The sequence below is a fragment of the Anomalospiza imberbis genome, chromosome 19 (genome assembly GCF_031753505.1).
Source record: "Anomalospiza imberbis isolate Cuckoo-Finch-1a 21T00152 chromosome 19, ASM3175350v1, whole genome shotgun sequence".
Classification (NCBI taxonomy): Eukaryota; Metazoa; Chordata; class Aves; order Passeriformes; family Viduidae; genus Anomalospiza; species Anomalospiza imberbis.
In genome coordinates, this window is record NC_089699.1 from 10769521 (window position 1) to 10787132 (window position 17612).

The window sequence follows — 17612 nt, forward strand, 5'->3', positions numbered from 1 at the left end:
TTCTTTTTAATTGAAAATTGGGAATGAAAGTAGTTGGGAAAATATCACTTTTATAAAAACCACCCTATATTGGTAATATGATCTATGTACTACTTTCATAACGAACCTAATTTTGAAGGTTAAGATTTAAACAAATGCATAAATAATTTAGGTGAAATGGCTTAGCTTCAGCCTCATTAAACTTAGGCTCCTAAGTGCCTAAATAGCCTGCAGGAATGGGATTCAAGCACTTCAGGAAATTTTATTCAAACCATAATAGAGCCTTACAGCCATACTGCCTGCCACACTGTGTAAGTGCTCTTTGCGAGACAGTAATTCTGCCATGGAAGTGGCATTTAGTACCAAATTTTAAATTGTTTTATGTATTTCCATTGAGGCACTTTCCATCTTTCCTGTATGGATTAAGGGCATAACTGGAAATTGCATTTCTGATTAAGAAGTCTTAGCGAACTCCCTAGAAAATCGCTAAGCAAGCGCTTCGGAGAGAGCAGCGGGGCCGGGCAGTCTCCCGGAGCATCCGCCATGGGAGCCGAGCACCCGGGCTCGTCTCGGGGGAGCGCAGGTCCGTACGCGGGGTCCCACCCGGCCGTAGCCCCCGAGGTGCACGCAGAACCCGCGGGAGCCGCCTCGTCCCACCGCAGCACCCCCGGTGCTCTGCCCGCCGCTGCCGCTGCCCGCGCTCACTCGCGCGGCGCGGGAGGCTCTTCCCGAGTTTCTCCGGCGGCGAGGGCATCCCGCCGCTCCGCGCTGTCCCGGTGCCCCCTGGCCCGACCGCGGGCAGCCCCCGGCCCGGCGCGGCGCCGCCAGCAGAGGGCTCGCTCCGCCCGGGAAGGCGCCCGGCGGCCCCGGCGCCGCGGGCAGAGCGTCCGCAGCGGCCCCGCGGGCGGGCAGCGCGCCCCGCGCCCATGTGCGCGCCTGGGCGGGCGGCCCCCGGCGGCCGCGCAGCGCAGGCCGGGCCGGGAGGGCGCGGGCCGCCCGCGGAGCACCGGGAGAGCCGCTGCTCTCCGCGGGCGGCCGGGCCGCGCTCCTGCGCGGGACCGGCGAGAGAGGCCGCGCTCCGCGCCCACGAGGAGAGCGGCGGGGCGAGGCGGCGGCCCGACGAGCGGGCGCCCGGCCGGGCGGAGCTGCCGGCGGCTGCCCCGGGCAGGGCAGCATCTCCCGGGGCGCGGCGGCTCGCGTGAGCGGCGGCGTGCGGAGGGCGGGGGGAGGCGGCGGCTCCCGCCTCAGCCTTCCCCAGCAGAGGGTGCCTGCCGGTGGGAAGGGGGAAGCCGCGCTCTCCTGGACTTTTGTGGGAGTGGGGGTTGTGTTGTGTGTGTGGGTTTTAAGGGGGGTGGGGTGGGTTAGGAGAGAGTCTGTGGTTTCCATGGAGATGAAGCTGAAAGTGCAGGAAATTTAAAGGCTTTGGGTCCTTGCAAAGCAGACAAACTGGTGCCAACGTGCGTGGCTGCTGTTGCTGCTGAGGAGGCTGCTTTGCAAACGGCGGAGAGCAGCGGGGAGGAAGAATCGGCAGCTACTTCTTCCACACGCACGGGCAGACAACGGGGAGCGGCGGCAGCAAGCAGAATTCGCAACAAAAAGAGGCATCTCCCGTTCCCGGGAAGGGCGAGAAGAAGCACCAGCAGCAGCAGAATTTTGGAGCGGCTCCACCAGGAGAAATTTTATAGAGAAGCCTGCAAGAGAGAGTGTTTGCGGGGGGCTTGTTCTCCGCGCTTATCAGGGGGCTGTCTTTGCTGGTGGTGCGGCGAGTGGAGATCGTGATCCCCTTCAAAGACGAGCTATTTTGGATATCCCCGTACAAGTTTTCTGATGTATTTGCTTGCACCTTCTTCCCTTGCTGTTTGGTGAATCCAGCCCCCTTTCCCCCCCCCCCCCACCGGTCTCCCAAGGATGGATCATTCCCAGTGCCTTGTGACTATATACGCCTTGGTGGTTCTGCTGGGTCTCCGGCTAGAGCAGGGCGCCTGCCAGCACTATCTGCACATCCGACCGGCTCCCAGCGACAACTTGCCCTTGGTGGATCTAATCGAGCACCCGGACCCTATCTTTGACCCCAAGGAGAAGGATCTTAACGAGACCTTGCTAAGGAACCTCATGGGCGGACACTTCGACCCCAACTTTATGGCTGTTTCTTTGCCCGAGGACCGGCTCGGAGTGGACGATCTAGCTGAGCTGGACTTGCTGCTCAGGCAGAGACCCTCGGGAGCGATGCCCAGCGAAATCAAAGGGCTGGAGTTCTACGATGGGCTGCAGCCGGGCAAGAAGCACAGGCTGAGCAAGAAGCTGCGCAGGAAGCTGCAGATGTGGCTTTGGTCCCAGACCTTCTGCCCGGTCCTATACACGTGGAACGATCTCGGCAGCCGCTTTTGGCCCCGGTATGTCAAAGTGGGCAGCTGCTACAGTAAAAGGTCTTGTTCAGTCCCCGAAGGCATGGTTTGCAAACCTGCCAAGTCCGTGCATTTAACGATCCTGAGGTGGAGGTGCCAGCGCCGGGGAGGGCAGAGATGCACATGGATACCCATCCAGTACCCCATCATTTCGGAGTGTAAGTGCTCCTGCTAGGGCTGGCACTTCCCTTCGCGCCCCTTCTCCAGCGGACTCACGTGGACCTTTGCTGCAACAGAAATAAAAGACATTTGCTTTCTGATTAACGTTGTAATGCACTGTAACGTGTAGGAGAATGTATATTGTGTGTATATATGGCACCGGTTTAATATACTATTAAAAGGTCAGTATTATACGTGAAATAATCAGCGTCTACTGTATTTTCAAGACTATTACCCTGATCGTTGCTAATGTATTCTTTTTTTTTTTTTTTTTTTTTTTTTTTTTTAATTTATATTCCAGAGAGAAGTTGCTTCGCTTTGGCGAAGTAGGTTTTTGTTGGGTGCTTTTTTAATAAAAGGATTAAAAAATACAAACCAAACTTTTTGATAAGAAAACTTTGATAATATTTTCCATTATTCGGAAAGCGTGTGTGTGAGGGTTTCTTTCTTTTTCCTTACGGACTTCAGATTTAAAATAAAAAAGAATAAACGCCTAGAGCACAATGTTATTGTAAATAGAGAGAACAGTTCGAATGACTTAATCCTATGTAAATGAAGAGTATCTGCTATTTATTCTTTATATCCTTGTAGTAAAAGTGCAGTGCAGAATTAAAGTCAACCACTAAAACACGAGCCGTTTGGATTCTGTTTGCTTTTTGGTTTGGCCGCCGTCGGGGGGGCTTTCTTCTCTCCCCTCCTCGTTCTCCACGCTCAGCAGGACGTTTCGTGGTGGCAGGGGGAGGTGGGAACCTGCTCACGACTCTGTTAGAGGGGCTCTGCGGCACCTACACCGCCGGAGTGCAGCGGGCTCCGGCCCCGCAGGATGGGGGGCTGCCGGCAGGGGGGTCCCTCCGCTCCGCGCTGCGCTGTCCCCCGCGGAGCCGCTCCCGGGGCCGCGCAGCCCCGGCGAGCTCGGTGGCAGCTGCTCGGGGATTTTTCTTTTAACCGCTTGACATTTCATTTACAACGGGACACGTGTCTTTCACACCTACCATTGTGGTGGGACACTGCTGAAACTTGACCCCTGGGCTTTGGGGGGTTTCAGCGCAGACACGTTATTAGCCTGATCCTGTGACAGCCCCGCACACCGCCCGGCCCGGCCCGGTTAACTCTTTGGGCTCCCGCTAGCGCCGGGCCATCGCCACCCTGACGGGCTGCCCGGGGCTGCGGGGCTCGGGGACTGCACCCCCTTCCCTCGAGCCTCCTCTCCCCAGGCAGCCCGGGGAGCACCGTGGCCCGCAGCCGGGGAGCAGCGAGCTCCGCAGCCGGGGAGCAGCGCGCTGTGCCGGCCGTGCTGCCGCGGGCTGCCCGAGCCCCGCCGCCGCCCGCTCCCGGCCCGCCCCCCGGGGCCGCCCCCGCCCGCTGCCCGCTGCCCGCGGAGCTGCGGAACGGCCCGGCCCGGCCCGGCCCGGCCCGCGGGGCTCCGCGGGACCCGCAGCTATCCCGCGGCTCCGTCGGGACCCGGCCCAATTAGAGATGTGTTGGACTTTGACGTGCTGGGAGAGCCGGCGGTTCGTATCTCATAGATACCAACTGCGAAAACAAACTCTCCACGTGCTCTTCAAAGGCTCCCTGACAGTGCAGAAAGCGTTTTCCTTATTTATCTTGGAGTCAAAAAACCCTCTTTTTTTTTTTTTCTTTTTTTTTTTTTTCTTTTTTTTAATTTCTCCTCCAAAACTCGGAGGGAATCTATGCTAATCATTTTAAACCCGTGGGTCTTTCACAGAGACGAGCCAGCCCTGCTTTCTCTAACGCTTAGTTCGGTATCTCCGAATGCATATTCATTCCCTCGCTCCGTCTCTCGGTGCGTTTTACCGCCCGTCTCTTTGCTCTAATTTCAATAGTTTTGGGAGGGGGGAAGAAAATCAGATCTTGGGACATTTAGGGTATTCATTAACCTAGTGAAGAGGAACAGAGGCATTATTACTCACATAGAAGGCACCCTGCCCCCATGTCTATCTAAGGGTTCATTGTAAAAGGATTAAAAGTTAAAGACCTTCATCTTATGATTCTTTCATTTAATCTTCGTGGCGCCTGAAAGACATGCTGGATGGATGATCACATTTAAAATATTCCTAATGTCGGCTACCTTAGGACTCCAGGCAGGGCAAACAAACGTAATTTATTTCCAGAAGAAAGGGTATATTGAGATGTTTAAGTTTATGAACCACCATTACCATGTATATTTGTTAGGTTCTGACAAATACCCAAATAACATTAAAATCAGCCATTCATCACATATGAATTTATGCAAAACCTTGTATGCCTGGGGCCAATATTTTTTTAGACAGAGTTTCACTTGCAAAAAAAAAAAAAAAGTTTATTTAAAAAAAAAGCAAGAGTTTTTCATGACTGGTAAACACGAGAATTATGTGAACAGAAACTATTTCATGCTGGGATGGCAGCCAGGGACTCGGGAATGTCAACAAAAGTTCTCCGAAGGTTGAAAATGTCACTGGATTACAATACAAGGTCCTTTGCCCCATTAGCAAACTTTGCTGAAGTAATATTCCCACTACTTAGCGAGGGGGCTCACCCAGTGATTTATCTGTCTGTGATCCCAGCAATGGGGCAAACAGGGACTTCATCTGGAAACCACCTCTGACTACTGGCTTCAAGATTTGAAAATTTTTATGTGTGCAGAGCTGAGTGTGTATTGGTGACTGTTACGTGAGTGTAAAAGAAGTGTGCTGTTAATGCAGTCTAAATATTTATCACCATATCTGTCTTAATTTTAATCCAAGGGTCATTGTTACCAGAGAGTCATGTGTACATACATGCCTTTCTCAGCCAATAACACCCTGTTAATAAATTCATGAGAATATTTTGGGTTTCAAAAAAATCAAGTTTCACCATCCATAAGGCCCATTAATTTTTTTTTTTTTTAATAAATAGCTAAATTTTGTCAGCTGGTAGATCAAAAGTAAATTAGTAGTTTTCACTGTTGTTTCTGGTCAGGTCTACTTTCTGGTCCTCCTGCCCTAGTGTTGAAATGTTTGGCTTGTAGTGGAAGTGTTTCAAGCCAAACAAATAAAATATCTTTCTGATGAATGTTTCTATGCAAATCTATTTAATATTAGATTTTGTAATATGTTTTTGTAGCAAAATTGAATTATAGCTCTTTTAAATAGAAATCAATTCATAACACAGCCAGTTTTTCTTTGCTGATCTTTGTAGTGGCATCATAAGACTGCACAAAGACCATTGTGAAAAAGAAATAAGGGAAAAGTTTAAAGTTTGCTTTTAGATACTCTGCAGTTTCTTCTTTTGCAATTTTAGTGTCTTAAAGCATAATAATGGGAATTTCAATTAATTTCTGTGTCTGCCATAGGCTCATCTTGAGTCATTTAACCTGTGTGCTGCAGTTCCTTGTGAGGAGAACAGGACTTCATCTTCTTTGCCACTGTAGTCAGTCTTTATCAGAATAATCTGTTCTCTCACACCACGCGTTTATTCAAAATCTAGTAAAGTTAAGGCCCAGTGTTCAAGGGAGGGTCCTCTAGGACATTGCATTTAGCATCCAAGCCACTGTCTTTGCCAGTGCAGAGCAGTATTCTACATATCATTCCCCAATGCTTTATACTTCTGATTATAAGGGAAGAACATGTGGCTTTTAACCGAAGTTGTGATGATGGCTAATTTGAAAGTGCTAAGAGGAACACAGTCAATAAAAGCATAATAAAGTAAACCAGAGTAATTTGTCCAAATTAACTAATTCAAAATTAGTTCAGATAGTGTGAAGAAAATGGACCAACTAGGAAACATTACACATTAAAGTGCTGTGTCCTCATATACATACTTAATTGAAAAATCTATTTTATTCCTTTTATCATTTTCAAAATACCACCACAAAGATGAATTCTTGAGATTGCATGAGGGCACTGTGGAGTCATCACCAAAATAACCCCAGCTAGAAATTAGAGCAGTAGTATTTGGGTAAATACTGGACAAGTTTTTCTTCTTCCATAATTTTAATAGAGAAATAATCTTAGTTTAGTTACATCAACACCTTGAAAAAAATTCCCAGCAGTTCACCTCACTGGGCTGTGTTATATAAATGTAATCTGCACCACATTGGCTGGATCTTAGACACATTAAAGAGAAGATATTCCAGCTTGGAGATTCGCCAGAAATCTTCATTGAAAGCTGAAATAAATATAATGACGCCATCATATAATGTAACATCATAGCTTTCAAGATGAGCCAAACCAAAGGTATGCTGGCAGGGGAATGTTGCCACCTGGTAGATCCATGCTAGGAATAGATACGATACTCTCATGCAGCGGGGAGGAGAACAGCCACACTCTTCCTGGAGTGCCCACAAGGATCCTGCAGTCTCTCTGAGCCTGCAGGTCCAGTGGGAGCCTTGCTGCACGTGGGAGCTGCAGGATCTGTGTCAATGCTCTCTTTTAAGAGAGCAGCTCCAGCAAATTTGAAGAGACCTTTTCATTCCCTCTTTCCTGCTCCCAGGCCAAGCAAGAAGCTCCAATGGTTAAAAGGAAGGGAATGAATACAGTCACTTGAAACAACTGTTGGAATGGTTCAGACAGGAACAGAAATATTCAGCAATCAACATTAAAGACTCTAAATCCTTGGAGGTGTTATTGCAGGATCAGCAGCTTACAGCCCTCTTCGTGAAGCCTGGGTACCAATGTATTACTGTTAAGTCCCCTGCAGCTTGTCCCCTGAGGGGAAAGCAGCTGCCCTGTGTGATGTGCTTTTGAAGAGTCTGGGAGAAAAGCTACTGCAGAGAAATCTGCACTGGTGTAACGTCACAGTGAGTCACTTTTCCCTGCTGAACGGTGGGACAGGAGTGCAGAGATGCCACAATTTTGCCTCTGACTATGTTGGCGGATGGCTTAGCTGGAAACCAGCTGAGCTGATGCTGTGGGAGCTCACTGATCGTAGTTGTGCCCTCTCTGGGGGTATATTCATGTGCCTTTGAGCATCGTGTTCTGAGTCAGCACTCAATGCCAGACCAACCTGGGAGTGCACTGAGGCCCTGCCAGCCTGCAGATGTCCTGGAAAGCTTTGGAGCCATCCCTGTGGGGGGCTCTGGCTGTGTGTGGGTGCTCCCATCCCAGAGCCCAGCTGAACTGACTGAAGCAGCAGCACCCACTGAAGGCACACACATCCTGGCACTGACTGGCCTGGAGTCTGCTCTTCATCCAGAACAGACATCACCCAGCACTCAGGTCTCTCCCATCGAGAATCCCAGAGTAGTTGCTGCATCAGATAATCATAACAGAGTTTGAAAATAGGTTTCACACTCCCTCCTCGTTGTTTTCTTTCCCTCATGAGAGGGGGAGTGGCAAGGCTCCCATCACAAAGAACGTTACTCAGAACCAGAACAGATCTTAAGGCACAACACTAAAAACCTGTATGCAATGGAGAAGGACTGGGTGGCTCGAGGGATTGGTAATGGTATAAAGAGCTTTTCACCACTAGGCTTCTGGCTCTGATCCAGAGGTAGTAACTGAAAGCCACAGTCATCTGATGCCTGCAGAGTGGGCTCTGTAGAATGAGTTGTTGGTCTCTGCATAGATCCTACCAAGCAGGATCCAGATCACAAAGCCACCACCAGAACTGTCATGCTTGCAGGATTCTCAATCCAAACTGCAAAATGAAACAGGAATTAGGATGTTTGATCTGTGTTTGTGGTTAGGAGCTTAGCAGATTGTGATTGTGATTGTGATTGTGATTGATTGTGAAGAGTATATTTTTGTTGGGTATTTTTCTTTTGTGGGGGAGGGATTAAATTAGGAGAATGTAGCCAGTGTAGCCCCTTGTATTGATACAACCTTAACAGCATTTTCTTTCTGGCATAGTAATGCCTTTATTTTTGGCCTACACCTGGCAACTTACTACCTGGCTTGGATGCAAACCGTGGTCCAGAGGAAGAGCAAACAGAAGAGCCAGGCACTCCTGTATTAATTGAAGTGCCTCCTGCACTGGGTGGTGTAAATAACTTCATAATAAGTGCATCTTACACCTACTGGTGCAAATACCTTATTTACAGCAGTGCAACTTCCCAGGGCTCAGGTTAGAGGTTACCCTTCCCTAGGATTCCCAATCACACAGCTCTGAGGACACATTTCTCTGGACAATTTCAGAATATCATTGCCAGGCTGCTCTTTTGAACCTGTGCAATTAAAAAAATCCTGTACCTTTCTCGGCAATAAATAAGCTGAGTTTAATTTGAAGTATTAGGGAAAAGAAGTACATAAAACCCGTATATATTTATATAAGGGCCAGTGTAAACATCAGTCCTCTGTTTTCAAATGAACCTTCTGGTATTCCAGGCACTTCATAATATTGTCTGGGAGTGAAAAATGGACAGAAAATAACTTTCCCTCACTCCCTCTCCTAGTTTGCTTTGGACATTTAGACACTGCGTATCTAGCCAGGTTTATTTTGCCTTTTGCGTGGATTTGTTCCTCCAAGGGCATTCCATTTTTCACACAGCAACAGAATGTTGAATAATATTGCACAGATATTATTGTAAACATGCATAAATTACTAGAGAGATTTTATAGCCCGGTGAGACGAGCTGAAATACTATCTTTTAAAATCAGGTGGACTTCCAAGTTCATCATGTCCTTTTGGAATAAGAGGGTAAATTTTTGTTTTGTAGGTAATACTTGCACAATAAATGAGGTCATTGACCTGAACCTTGAAACTCTTGTAAATAAGCCTCAGTTAAAACCAATGCCTAAATTAGGTCTCAGTGCTACATCTCCTGGCCATGGAAACACCCAGGTACCTCTCCTCCCTCTCATTGTATCTGCTCCTGGCTTCATGAGGGTGTGCAGAGACCTTTTCACCCAGCAGCGTACTGGGTCTGTTGGGGGTTCACCCTGGCAGGACTCCAGGTGCCCACCAACGCTGCTGTATCACTCCTCATCTGGAGGAGGGGCAGAAAATACAACAAGGGGTTCTTGGGTCAAAATAAAGGCAGGGAAAAATCCCTCATCAATTACCATAACAGGCAAAGCAGATTTAGCTTGGGGAAATTTCTTTATTACCAATCAAATCAGAGTACTGAGAAACAAAACCAAATCTTAAAACACCTCCCCTCCACCCCTCCCTTCTTTCCAGGCTTAAATGCACTCCTGATTTTCTCTGCTTCCTCCCCACCAGCAGCACACAGGCTTGGAAATGGGGGCTGGGGTCAGATCATCACATGTCATTCTGTTGTTCTTCCCTGCAGAGCGAGAGAATTCCTCACACTCTTCCCTGCTCCAGGGTGGGCTCCTCTCTCCATGGGGCCACAGGTCCTGCCAGCTCCAGCATGGCCTTCCCATAGGACAGCTTGGCCTGGGCTCCTCCAGGGCTGCAGGTGGATGTCTGCTCCACGGGGGACCCAGGGACAGCCTTCCTGACCATGGTCTTCAGCAGGGGCTGCAGGGAAATCTCTGCTCTTGGAGGCGCCTGGAGCACCTCCTTCCCCTCAGTCTGCACTGACCTGGGTGTCTGCAGGGTTGTTGCTCTCCACTATTCTCACTCCTCTCTGGGGCTGAAGTAGCTGGATTTTTTGTTTCCATTTCTAAATACCTTTTCCCAGAGGTTCTCCTGTCACGGCTGATGGGCTCAGCCTTGGTCCACCTTGGAGCCAGCTGGAATTTGCTCTATGGGACATGGGGGAAGCTTTTCACTTCAGGGATGAAGGCATTCATCCCTTCATTCACTACAGGGATGAAGGCATCCCTGTAGCCCCCCCAGCTGCTCAAACCTGGCCACACAAAGCCAGCACCGTTGTGTGTGTGCACAGTGGAGTTTCTGGTGAGCTGGGAAGTCTAATAAAGCTCCCTGAGCACTACATGAAGAAGGCATTAAGGCTGGACCACCAGGTTGGGAACAGTTCCACTGTACTTAAGCTGTCTTCAGAAGTGCACAGCATTCTGCTCTGAGCCAGAAAACCTTGAGCCCAACTCAGCCAAGGCTTCACAAGCGCGTCCTCAGAAGGACTCACCGCTCACCCCGCGTGTCTGTAGCTCTCTCTTGGACCAGCTGAAACCTCAGCACCCTGTACCAGAGTCCCGAGGGAACCGGGAGCAGCTTGGGTGTTCAGGGGAGGGCTGTTCTACCTAACCAGGAACAGCTGAGTGTTGTGGTTTGTATAAACTGTTTGCCATGTATGTGTGGCATGTGGCAGTAAATGAAACACTTACTTTAAAACTTATTGAAGTTCTTTCAGCAAAAAAATTAATGTGGGGTTGGCTTTTATGCGTTGTTTCAAATGAAGCAGAGATTTATACACCTTATTATCCTAATTTTTTTCCAGACACTGCCCTGAATATCTCTCATATCTTATAGGAAATCAAATATCAGAGATCACTGTTAATTTCCCATCTATGGTAAGAACAAAAAAATGAGTAAGTCTAATGAAGTGGCATGTAGTCAAATGTTCAGACTGTAATCATCCACGAAATATTTAAAGCAATCTGAAAGAAACTTTTCAGACTAGGCAGACTAGGTTCCTCTTACTCCTAAGCTTCTGAGAGACGCCAGCAAACTTTAAGGTTAACATTTGCAGTCCTGGGTGCCTGAGATTAGGCATCTTGTTCAATAAGATGACATCTATGGCAGGAAAAACTTTTGGTTTGAATTTTTGGATGCAGGAATTCACCGCTCTCAGTAGGAGACAATGATAATACACCACACTGTGAAAAACAGCAGATGTAGCTTGACAGCTATGTACAAGACTCTATCTGATATGGTGAATTTTGCAATTGGTTATAATAAGGTGTTTTGTTTTGTTTCATTTTCAAAAGAGCTAATGGGTGCACATTTTTTAAAACAGGGCATTTAGGTATATAACATTCCTAGGAGCTGCAGAAAACCCCATTTCCAAATCTTCTCACTCTAAAGTAATGAGAAAAAGAGGTGGACTTGTAGTTTCTCACAGACAAGAGAAATCCTAAAGCAAAATAATTGGATTCTAAGCCATATATTCTGTCAGGGTGGATTTATAGGGGTAAAGGCAGAATGGGGGAGGAAGAGCTAATGCAGCATCACCCTCTTTTCACTTTTTTCCCTCCTTCTGCCTTCCCCCAGTGTGGGTGATGGTGTCATGCTGAAGGAGTGGTTGAGTCCCCTCCATCCTTCATTTCAGCTCTACATCAGTCCCTGCAGATGTGATAGATAAACATATTGACTTCAATACCATTATTTTATGCCAATCAAATATCTTCATCTTCTTTTAAAAATATGAAGTATTTTCAAAGATATCTTTTTCTGTTTCTTATTGCCTAGAATCTTTCTGTCTTTGTTACAGTAATTACTTGTCACTGAAGTTTCTCTTTGCCTGTTATATTTTCCCTGAAGGTTGTCCTAATATTGTGATTAAAATATTTTTTTACTAAATAGTAGGTGTTCTGTGAAATTGCACATTTTGTCTTGCAGGTTTAGCTTTGTGGAATTTCTTTCACTTTCTGTAAAAACAGAGCAAAACATGGACTTTAATGTTCATAACTGGGAGACCATAGAGATTAATACAGTCCACCATATAGACAGCACGGTCCAACCACCCTAACTTCAGCTGAAAACAAAATATGTTTAAAAATTGCTGTAGCATTGAATGATAGATCTGAACAATGAGTAGCTCTACTGTGAGTATAAAATAGCCCCATTAAAAATCATCCCCAAATCTCTTCTTTCCTCAGATGCTCTTGAGCATCATCTCTGTGATGCCACTTGGAATATGTGAGTCAAATATTTATTTCAAAGTATGCCTTCCAGCCTTACTGAGCAATTCTATAGTTTATTCTGTAACCCTTGTCCCCCTTCTTAGTATTTTGGATTCAAATGAGTGTTCCTGCTGTAAATTGCTCAAAATAGTTTAGGTTCTGTAAGAGAGTAAATGCTCCTGGCCCTACCTGTGCAAATTGTCTTACTAAGGTAAACAAATATATCTACTGGTACAGTATGAGGAAAATATTTTAGCAGTTTTTCTGGGGCAAAACCGGTGACTCATTGGCAGCCTAACATTTTATAGATTCCTATCAGCTGAAAAATCTGGCCGCTTTGAGCTTTGAAAACAATAAACTGTTTTTTTTAATAAAAGATTTTGTTCTGATTTTCAGGGTAATACCTGTTGATTTTTTTAACTTAGTGGGTTTTTTCATTTTAGAAGTCCTCACACAAAATCCATTTCTTTTTAGCCTGCATAAACTGAAATCCCATTTCAATCAAAATTATACTCAGTAAGATGGAACATGAGGCGAAGATGGAACAGAGCATTCCATGCAATTCTGAGCCAGTATTTCTTATTTTTCAGCTCACTAAAATTTTTTAAATGTATTATTTTTGAGCTCAAAGCATATATTTAAATTATTCACCAGAGCTGTGAGGAATGGAAAATTTAGATTGTCTCAGGGCTCAAATCAGGTGCCAGATCCATGGCTGCAGTAAATCAGCATAGCTGTGCAGATGTCGGGTGAGCTGGGTGGTTTTATGCCAGCAAGGAATCCATCTCCATTTAAATATTTGGCTCAGTAGGAATGTGTAGATTGGCTCTTCAGGTGGCTATGGCTTGGGGCTGAGATCTTGAGAGGAAAGAGTTGCAAGACAAAAGTACTGTCTGACTTACCTGTGGCACTAATGTGTGATGTTTTCTTACTAAGCGTATGCATGGCCAGTATTGCATGAATTCCCTTCCACACTTCTTCACTAGGAATATTAAAAGTTGCATAACCTCCAAGTCTTTCTATGAGCTGTTGATTAGCATTCCACCAGGATCACTAACCTATTGGATTTTCTGTCACTATTGGTGGAAAAGAGTCTTTTATTTCCTTCTCAAATGATTTTGCTTTTCTTCAGTGGTGTCCATAGCAACCCATACTGGTAGTGATGAGTCCCTGATTCTGTTGAAGGCTTTCCACAGCAGTGTCTTGCCAGGAACAACAGCTGACCCGGCCTTGTGAGGCTGCTGGGGGACACGAAGCCACACTGGCTCTCCTGAGCAATGGGAGGGGTCTTTCCACACGTGGCAGGTCAGGTCTAGTAAGTGGTGTGGCTGAGTTCTAGTCACACTGACATTTTCTCTTATTCTGAATACAGTGATGGGAATCTTACTCTGGAAGGTCTTTTGCCTGAAATCTGAAATTCACCTTTTCTGAATGTGTCAGTGCACAGATGTTTCTCTCCACATCTGTAACTATTTCCATGAGTATGAGTTTGCTGCTCCAAGCTGAAAGTTAGTTCTGGTAGCAAATAGTCTGTGGAAGAGGTTGTCCAGAATATGGCCAGGGGACCAGGAAAGCAGTTTGTTCCTTAATCTTCTCAGTCATCTCTCCTTGTTTTAACCTTTTTGTCTAAGTAAAAGACATCTCAAGAAATGATTAATCTGCAATACAGACTATCTTTGCTGCAGACATCAAATCAGAACCAACAATCTAATGTCCCTCAAACAAGAATGATTTCATTACCTAGACTGAAACTGTCAAGGAAGACAAAATGCTCTCTTGTGGTCTCTTGTGCCTTAACCTAACAAGTGTTGGACTTAGTAAGGATTGGCTTTATATCACAACGGGCATAAAGCAGGGACTAGATCCAGTGACCTTTCTTCATGCAAGCAATTCTTGCTCACATGTGTAATCAATGGGATGGTTTGCTTAGGTAAAGTTTCCCTGCATGTGTAAAAGTGGAAAGGACCTGGACAAAATTCCACAGTTATTCTTTCTCTGACTCATACTTGTCTCTGGATTTACTTTGTGTGTGTATTGGCACTGCCATTGCATCCAAGCCCCAAGTACATCTCTGCAGCTCTTTAGGTTGCATTTTGAGTGCCAAACAGACATCCTGCATTTCTCATGCACCCGTAGAAGATCTGCCTTTTGGAAGCAAGCAGTCTTGACCAAATGTCTGTTGCATGAAAGGAAAATTATTTGTGCCGTCTGAAATGCCCCTGGCATCTTAATTTGTGCTGGTGGTGTGTCATTTCTGGCGTTCAGTGTCATTTCTTCCAGGCCAGCTTCGCCCTGAAGCCCTGGACTGAGGGTCCCAGCTGAGCTGGGGCCAAGCACAAGGAAGGTTGTGTGAACAGATGGACAGGCAGCAGTCAATAGAGCGTGCCTGAGTGTGAGAGCAGAGCTCACAGGTGGGAATGGCCAAATGTCTGTCTGTACTGTGGTTAGGGGGACATACCATTGCTAATTCTGCTCTGGGCTGACTTAACTGAAAAAAGGAATTCTTCCCTCACCACATAAGGAGAGGTTTTGGCCTGTTGGAATTGCCTGGGTGGTGCAAAGGAAGGTGGGGTGTAGAGAGACATTCTAATTAAGTCTCTATCCCCTTTTGTTCATATCTTTTTAGGAAAGCCCCCGTGGAATAGACCAAAATAAGCTCCTACCCCTAGCTGAATAAGTTGTCAGGGTGCAGAACTATATTCTGCAGACTTATGCATGTGTAAGGGGTGTGTAACATTTTTGTCTGAATGGAGCCCTATGTTCTCATAATTTATAGTAAGTAATCTTATTTGCAAAGCATGCCCTTACAGTTTTAAAAAACAAGTTAATTGACTTGCATAAAAATCAAACATGTCAAAGTTTTCCATCTCGACACAAACACCACATTGAGCAGCACATTGCTACAATAGCCATGATGCAGTCTGAGCTACCTATTGAGATATTTCATAAACCAAAATGGAATCTTTAAAAGTTTGTCAGTTTTGCATACCTCTGAGTTTCTGAATTTAGGAGTCCATTACTCGACTAATTATACAATGTTTTATTTTTTTCCTTGTGTAAATAAACAAACTTGTGTCTGAATTTTGGCAAGGGGCACTAGAAGCCAATTAGAAGGTGTTCCCAATGTATTACAGTATTACAAACAAGATGCCTTTTCTTAGAAAGGCGAACACACCATGTTTCTTTTAATGAGTGTGAAAATATACCAGTTGCTTAATCACTAGCAACTTATAGTTATAAGCATAAGTGAGTCCTTTCTCAGGAATGAAAAACATAGCTTAGTTTCTTTACTAACAGATGACATTTTAATTTAAGGCTCCAGTTTTTGTCTGGAAGGGCTAAAATATCTGAATTATTTGAGAGAGAAAAAGGGGGTAGAGGGGAGCTATGGGAGAGCAGGCAGGATTTTCTTTGAGCTGACTTCACCCCATGCTCCTTTGAGTGGTGAGAGGAGTGTGTGTCCCCTCAGGCTGTGTCTGCAATGCCATCTGAGGTACTGTGCCATGTCTAGCATGAAACTGGATCCAAAACTAAAGCACCGTGACTTACTTAAGAGTAAAATATTCTTTCTGCATGCTTTAGGTCTGGGTTGGAGCAGCATCCCCAGCAGATTGAGCCCAAGGAAGGATAGTGGCTCAGTAGTTTCTTCCCATGGTCCTCTTCTGGGTGAAAAACAGGAATACAGCTTGCAGTTACTTTGAAAGGATAAAGCATCCTCCTGTGCAGCCCAGGCAAGTCACAATATGCTCGTTGTGAAGCAACAAAAATATTAAGCTGGATAAGAGGCTGGATAGAACAAATAGCTCCATATAGAGACCCTTTATCCTTGTTTTCCTTGAAATGTTTGTCTAGAAACATAAAGATCACTTGATTTATGACTTGTTCAACAAGCTCCCAATCAGATGGTGTTGCATTCAGAGCAGTGAATCTGTCAGCCTGGAACTGCTCCACTGCAGCCAGTGGAGTGCTGAAAATTCCACACGACACATCCCCAGCTGCTGCTCACTGGGGTTATGGCAGGAGTGTGGTGCTTGTCAGCAAATAGAAGTGTGGAAGGATCTGGACCATCACAAGTTTTAATCCTTCTCAGAAAAATAAAATAAGCCTTGGGAAAGCTCTCCAGTGTTACTTAAAAATAGAAGAAAGGGTGTTAGTGGTTTTATACGGATTATATAAATTACTAGTTTATTAGAAAAAGGGATAATTTTAAAAAGAGAAAATTTCCTTTGAAGGGAATATTTAACTTCTTTGCATTACTTTATGGATTTTTTTTTCTTAAGTTTAAAAATAATTAAATCTTATAAAGCAGAAATTTTCTCTTTCCTTTTTTGTTCTTTTTTTTATTCTTTTTGTCAATTAATGCTGTTTCTGCTTCAGAGCACCCCAGCTTCTCATGTGCCATCCTCAGTGCTGCTCAGCCTTGTGGCACGAGCTGGAGCTCAGTGAGTTACTGTGCCTGGCTTCAGCCAGGGTCTGTGCAGGTACTCTTAATTCAAGGCAGGGCAATGCTGACTTAGCCAGAAAACCAAGCACAGGAGGTTTAATCCAAAGCCAGCTACAGTGCCCAGCTTTAGTTGTGCCAGGTACATGAGTTAGATTCCTAAGTTAGCAGTTTGTGTCCCGGGTTCCAGTGGAGCGTTCAGAGAGGCAGAGCACAGTTCTCAGCCTATTTACTGCCTTGTGTGCTCTAAAGCACCCTCAGAATTTTCACACAGGCATTTTAATAACAGCAAAAGCAGCTCAGGAGTCCCTGAAAGATAAAGATGAAGAAGACGAAAAAAATGTAGAAAATTGCCCCTTGTGCTGTGATTTTTTAGTGGAAAGTCGGTCTTGTCAAAAAATTGGGTTATTTTTTCCTTTTGCTAATGCATCTCAAAATGTTCAGGTTCTGAAAAAATGGTGAGGCTTTGATTGAGTAGAAAACCTTCTGTTAAAACCAGGAAAAAAATCAGGTTTGCTTGTAAAAATTCTTTGGATTTCAGTACCCAAAAGCGGAGGGGAAGATCTTTGTTCAAAACTAAAACATTTCAGCTTTCTGTCACTGAAAACCAAAAAGTTGTCATTGAATTTTTTGTGGTGAAAGTAATAGTTTCTAATCTGGTTCTGAGATTTTCCAGGACATTTAGGGAATAGCAAGGCATGCTCTGGATGGGGACACAGAAAGCCAGTTCTCAGCTTTGTCAGAGCTTTCTGACCATCTCTTTGGGTATGTCCACATGCCCTGATAGAGGTGACTCAGGGCTCTGCTGGAGTCAGTTATGTCTAGGTTGGTAGAAAATAGTCACTTAATGCTTTTCTGCCTCAGTTTTTCTTCTGTAAAATGGGAACAATATTCTTGACCTCTTTTCTCTCCTCATTGTGTTGGTGCTGTCTGACAGGG

General features: G+C 45.6%; 1 protein-coding gene across 1 annotated transcript; it reads left to right on the forward strand.

Annotated features, from left to right (window-relative positions):
- Positions 1–1129: 1129 nt before the first annotated feature.
- Positions 1130–3176, forward strand: NOG (noggin). Its single transcript, XM_068209681.1, has one exon. It carries the CDS (start codon positions 1888–1890, stop codon positions 2557–2559), a length of 672 nt encoding a protein of 223 aa, XP_068065782.1. The 5' UTR covers positions 1130–1887; the 3' UTR covers positions 2560–3176.
- The last annotated feature ends 14436 nt before the right edge of the window (positions 3177–17612 follow it).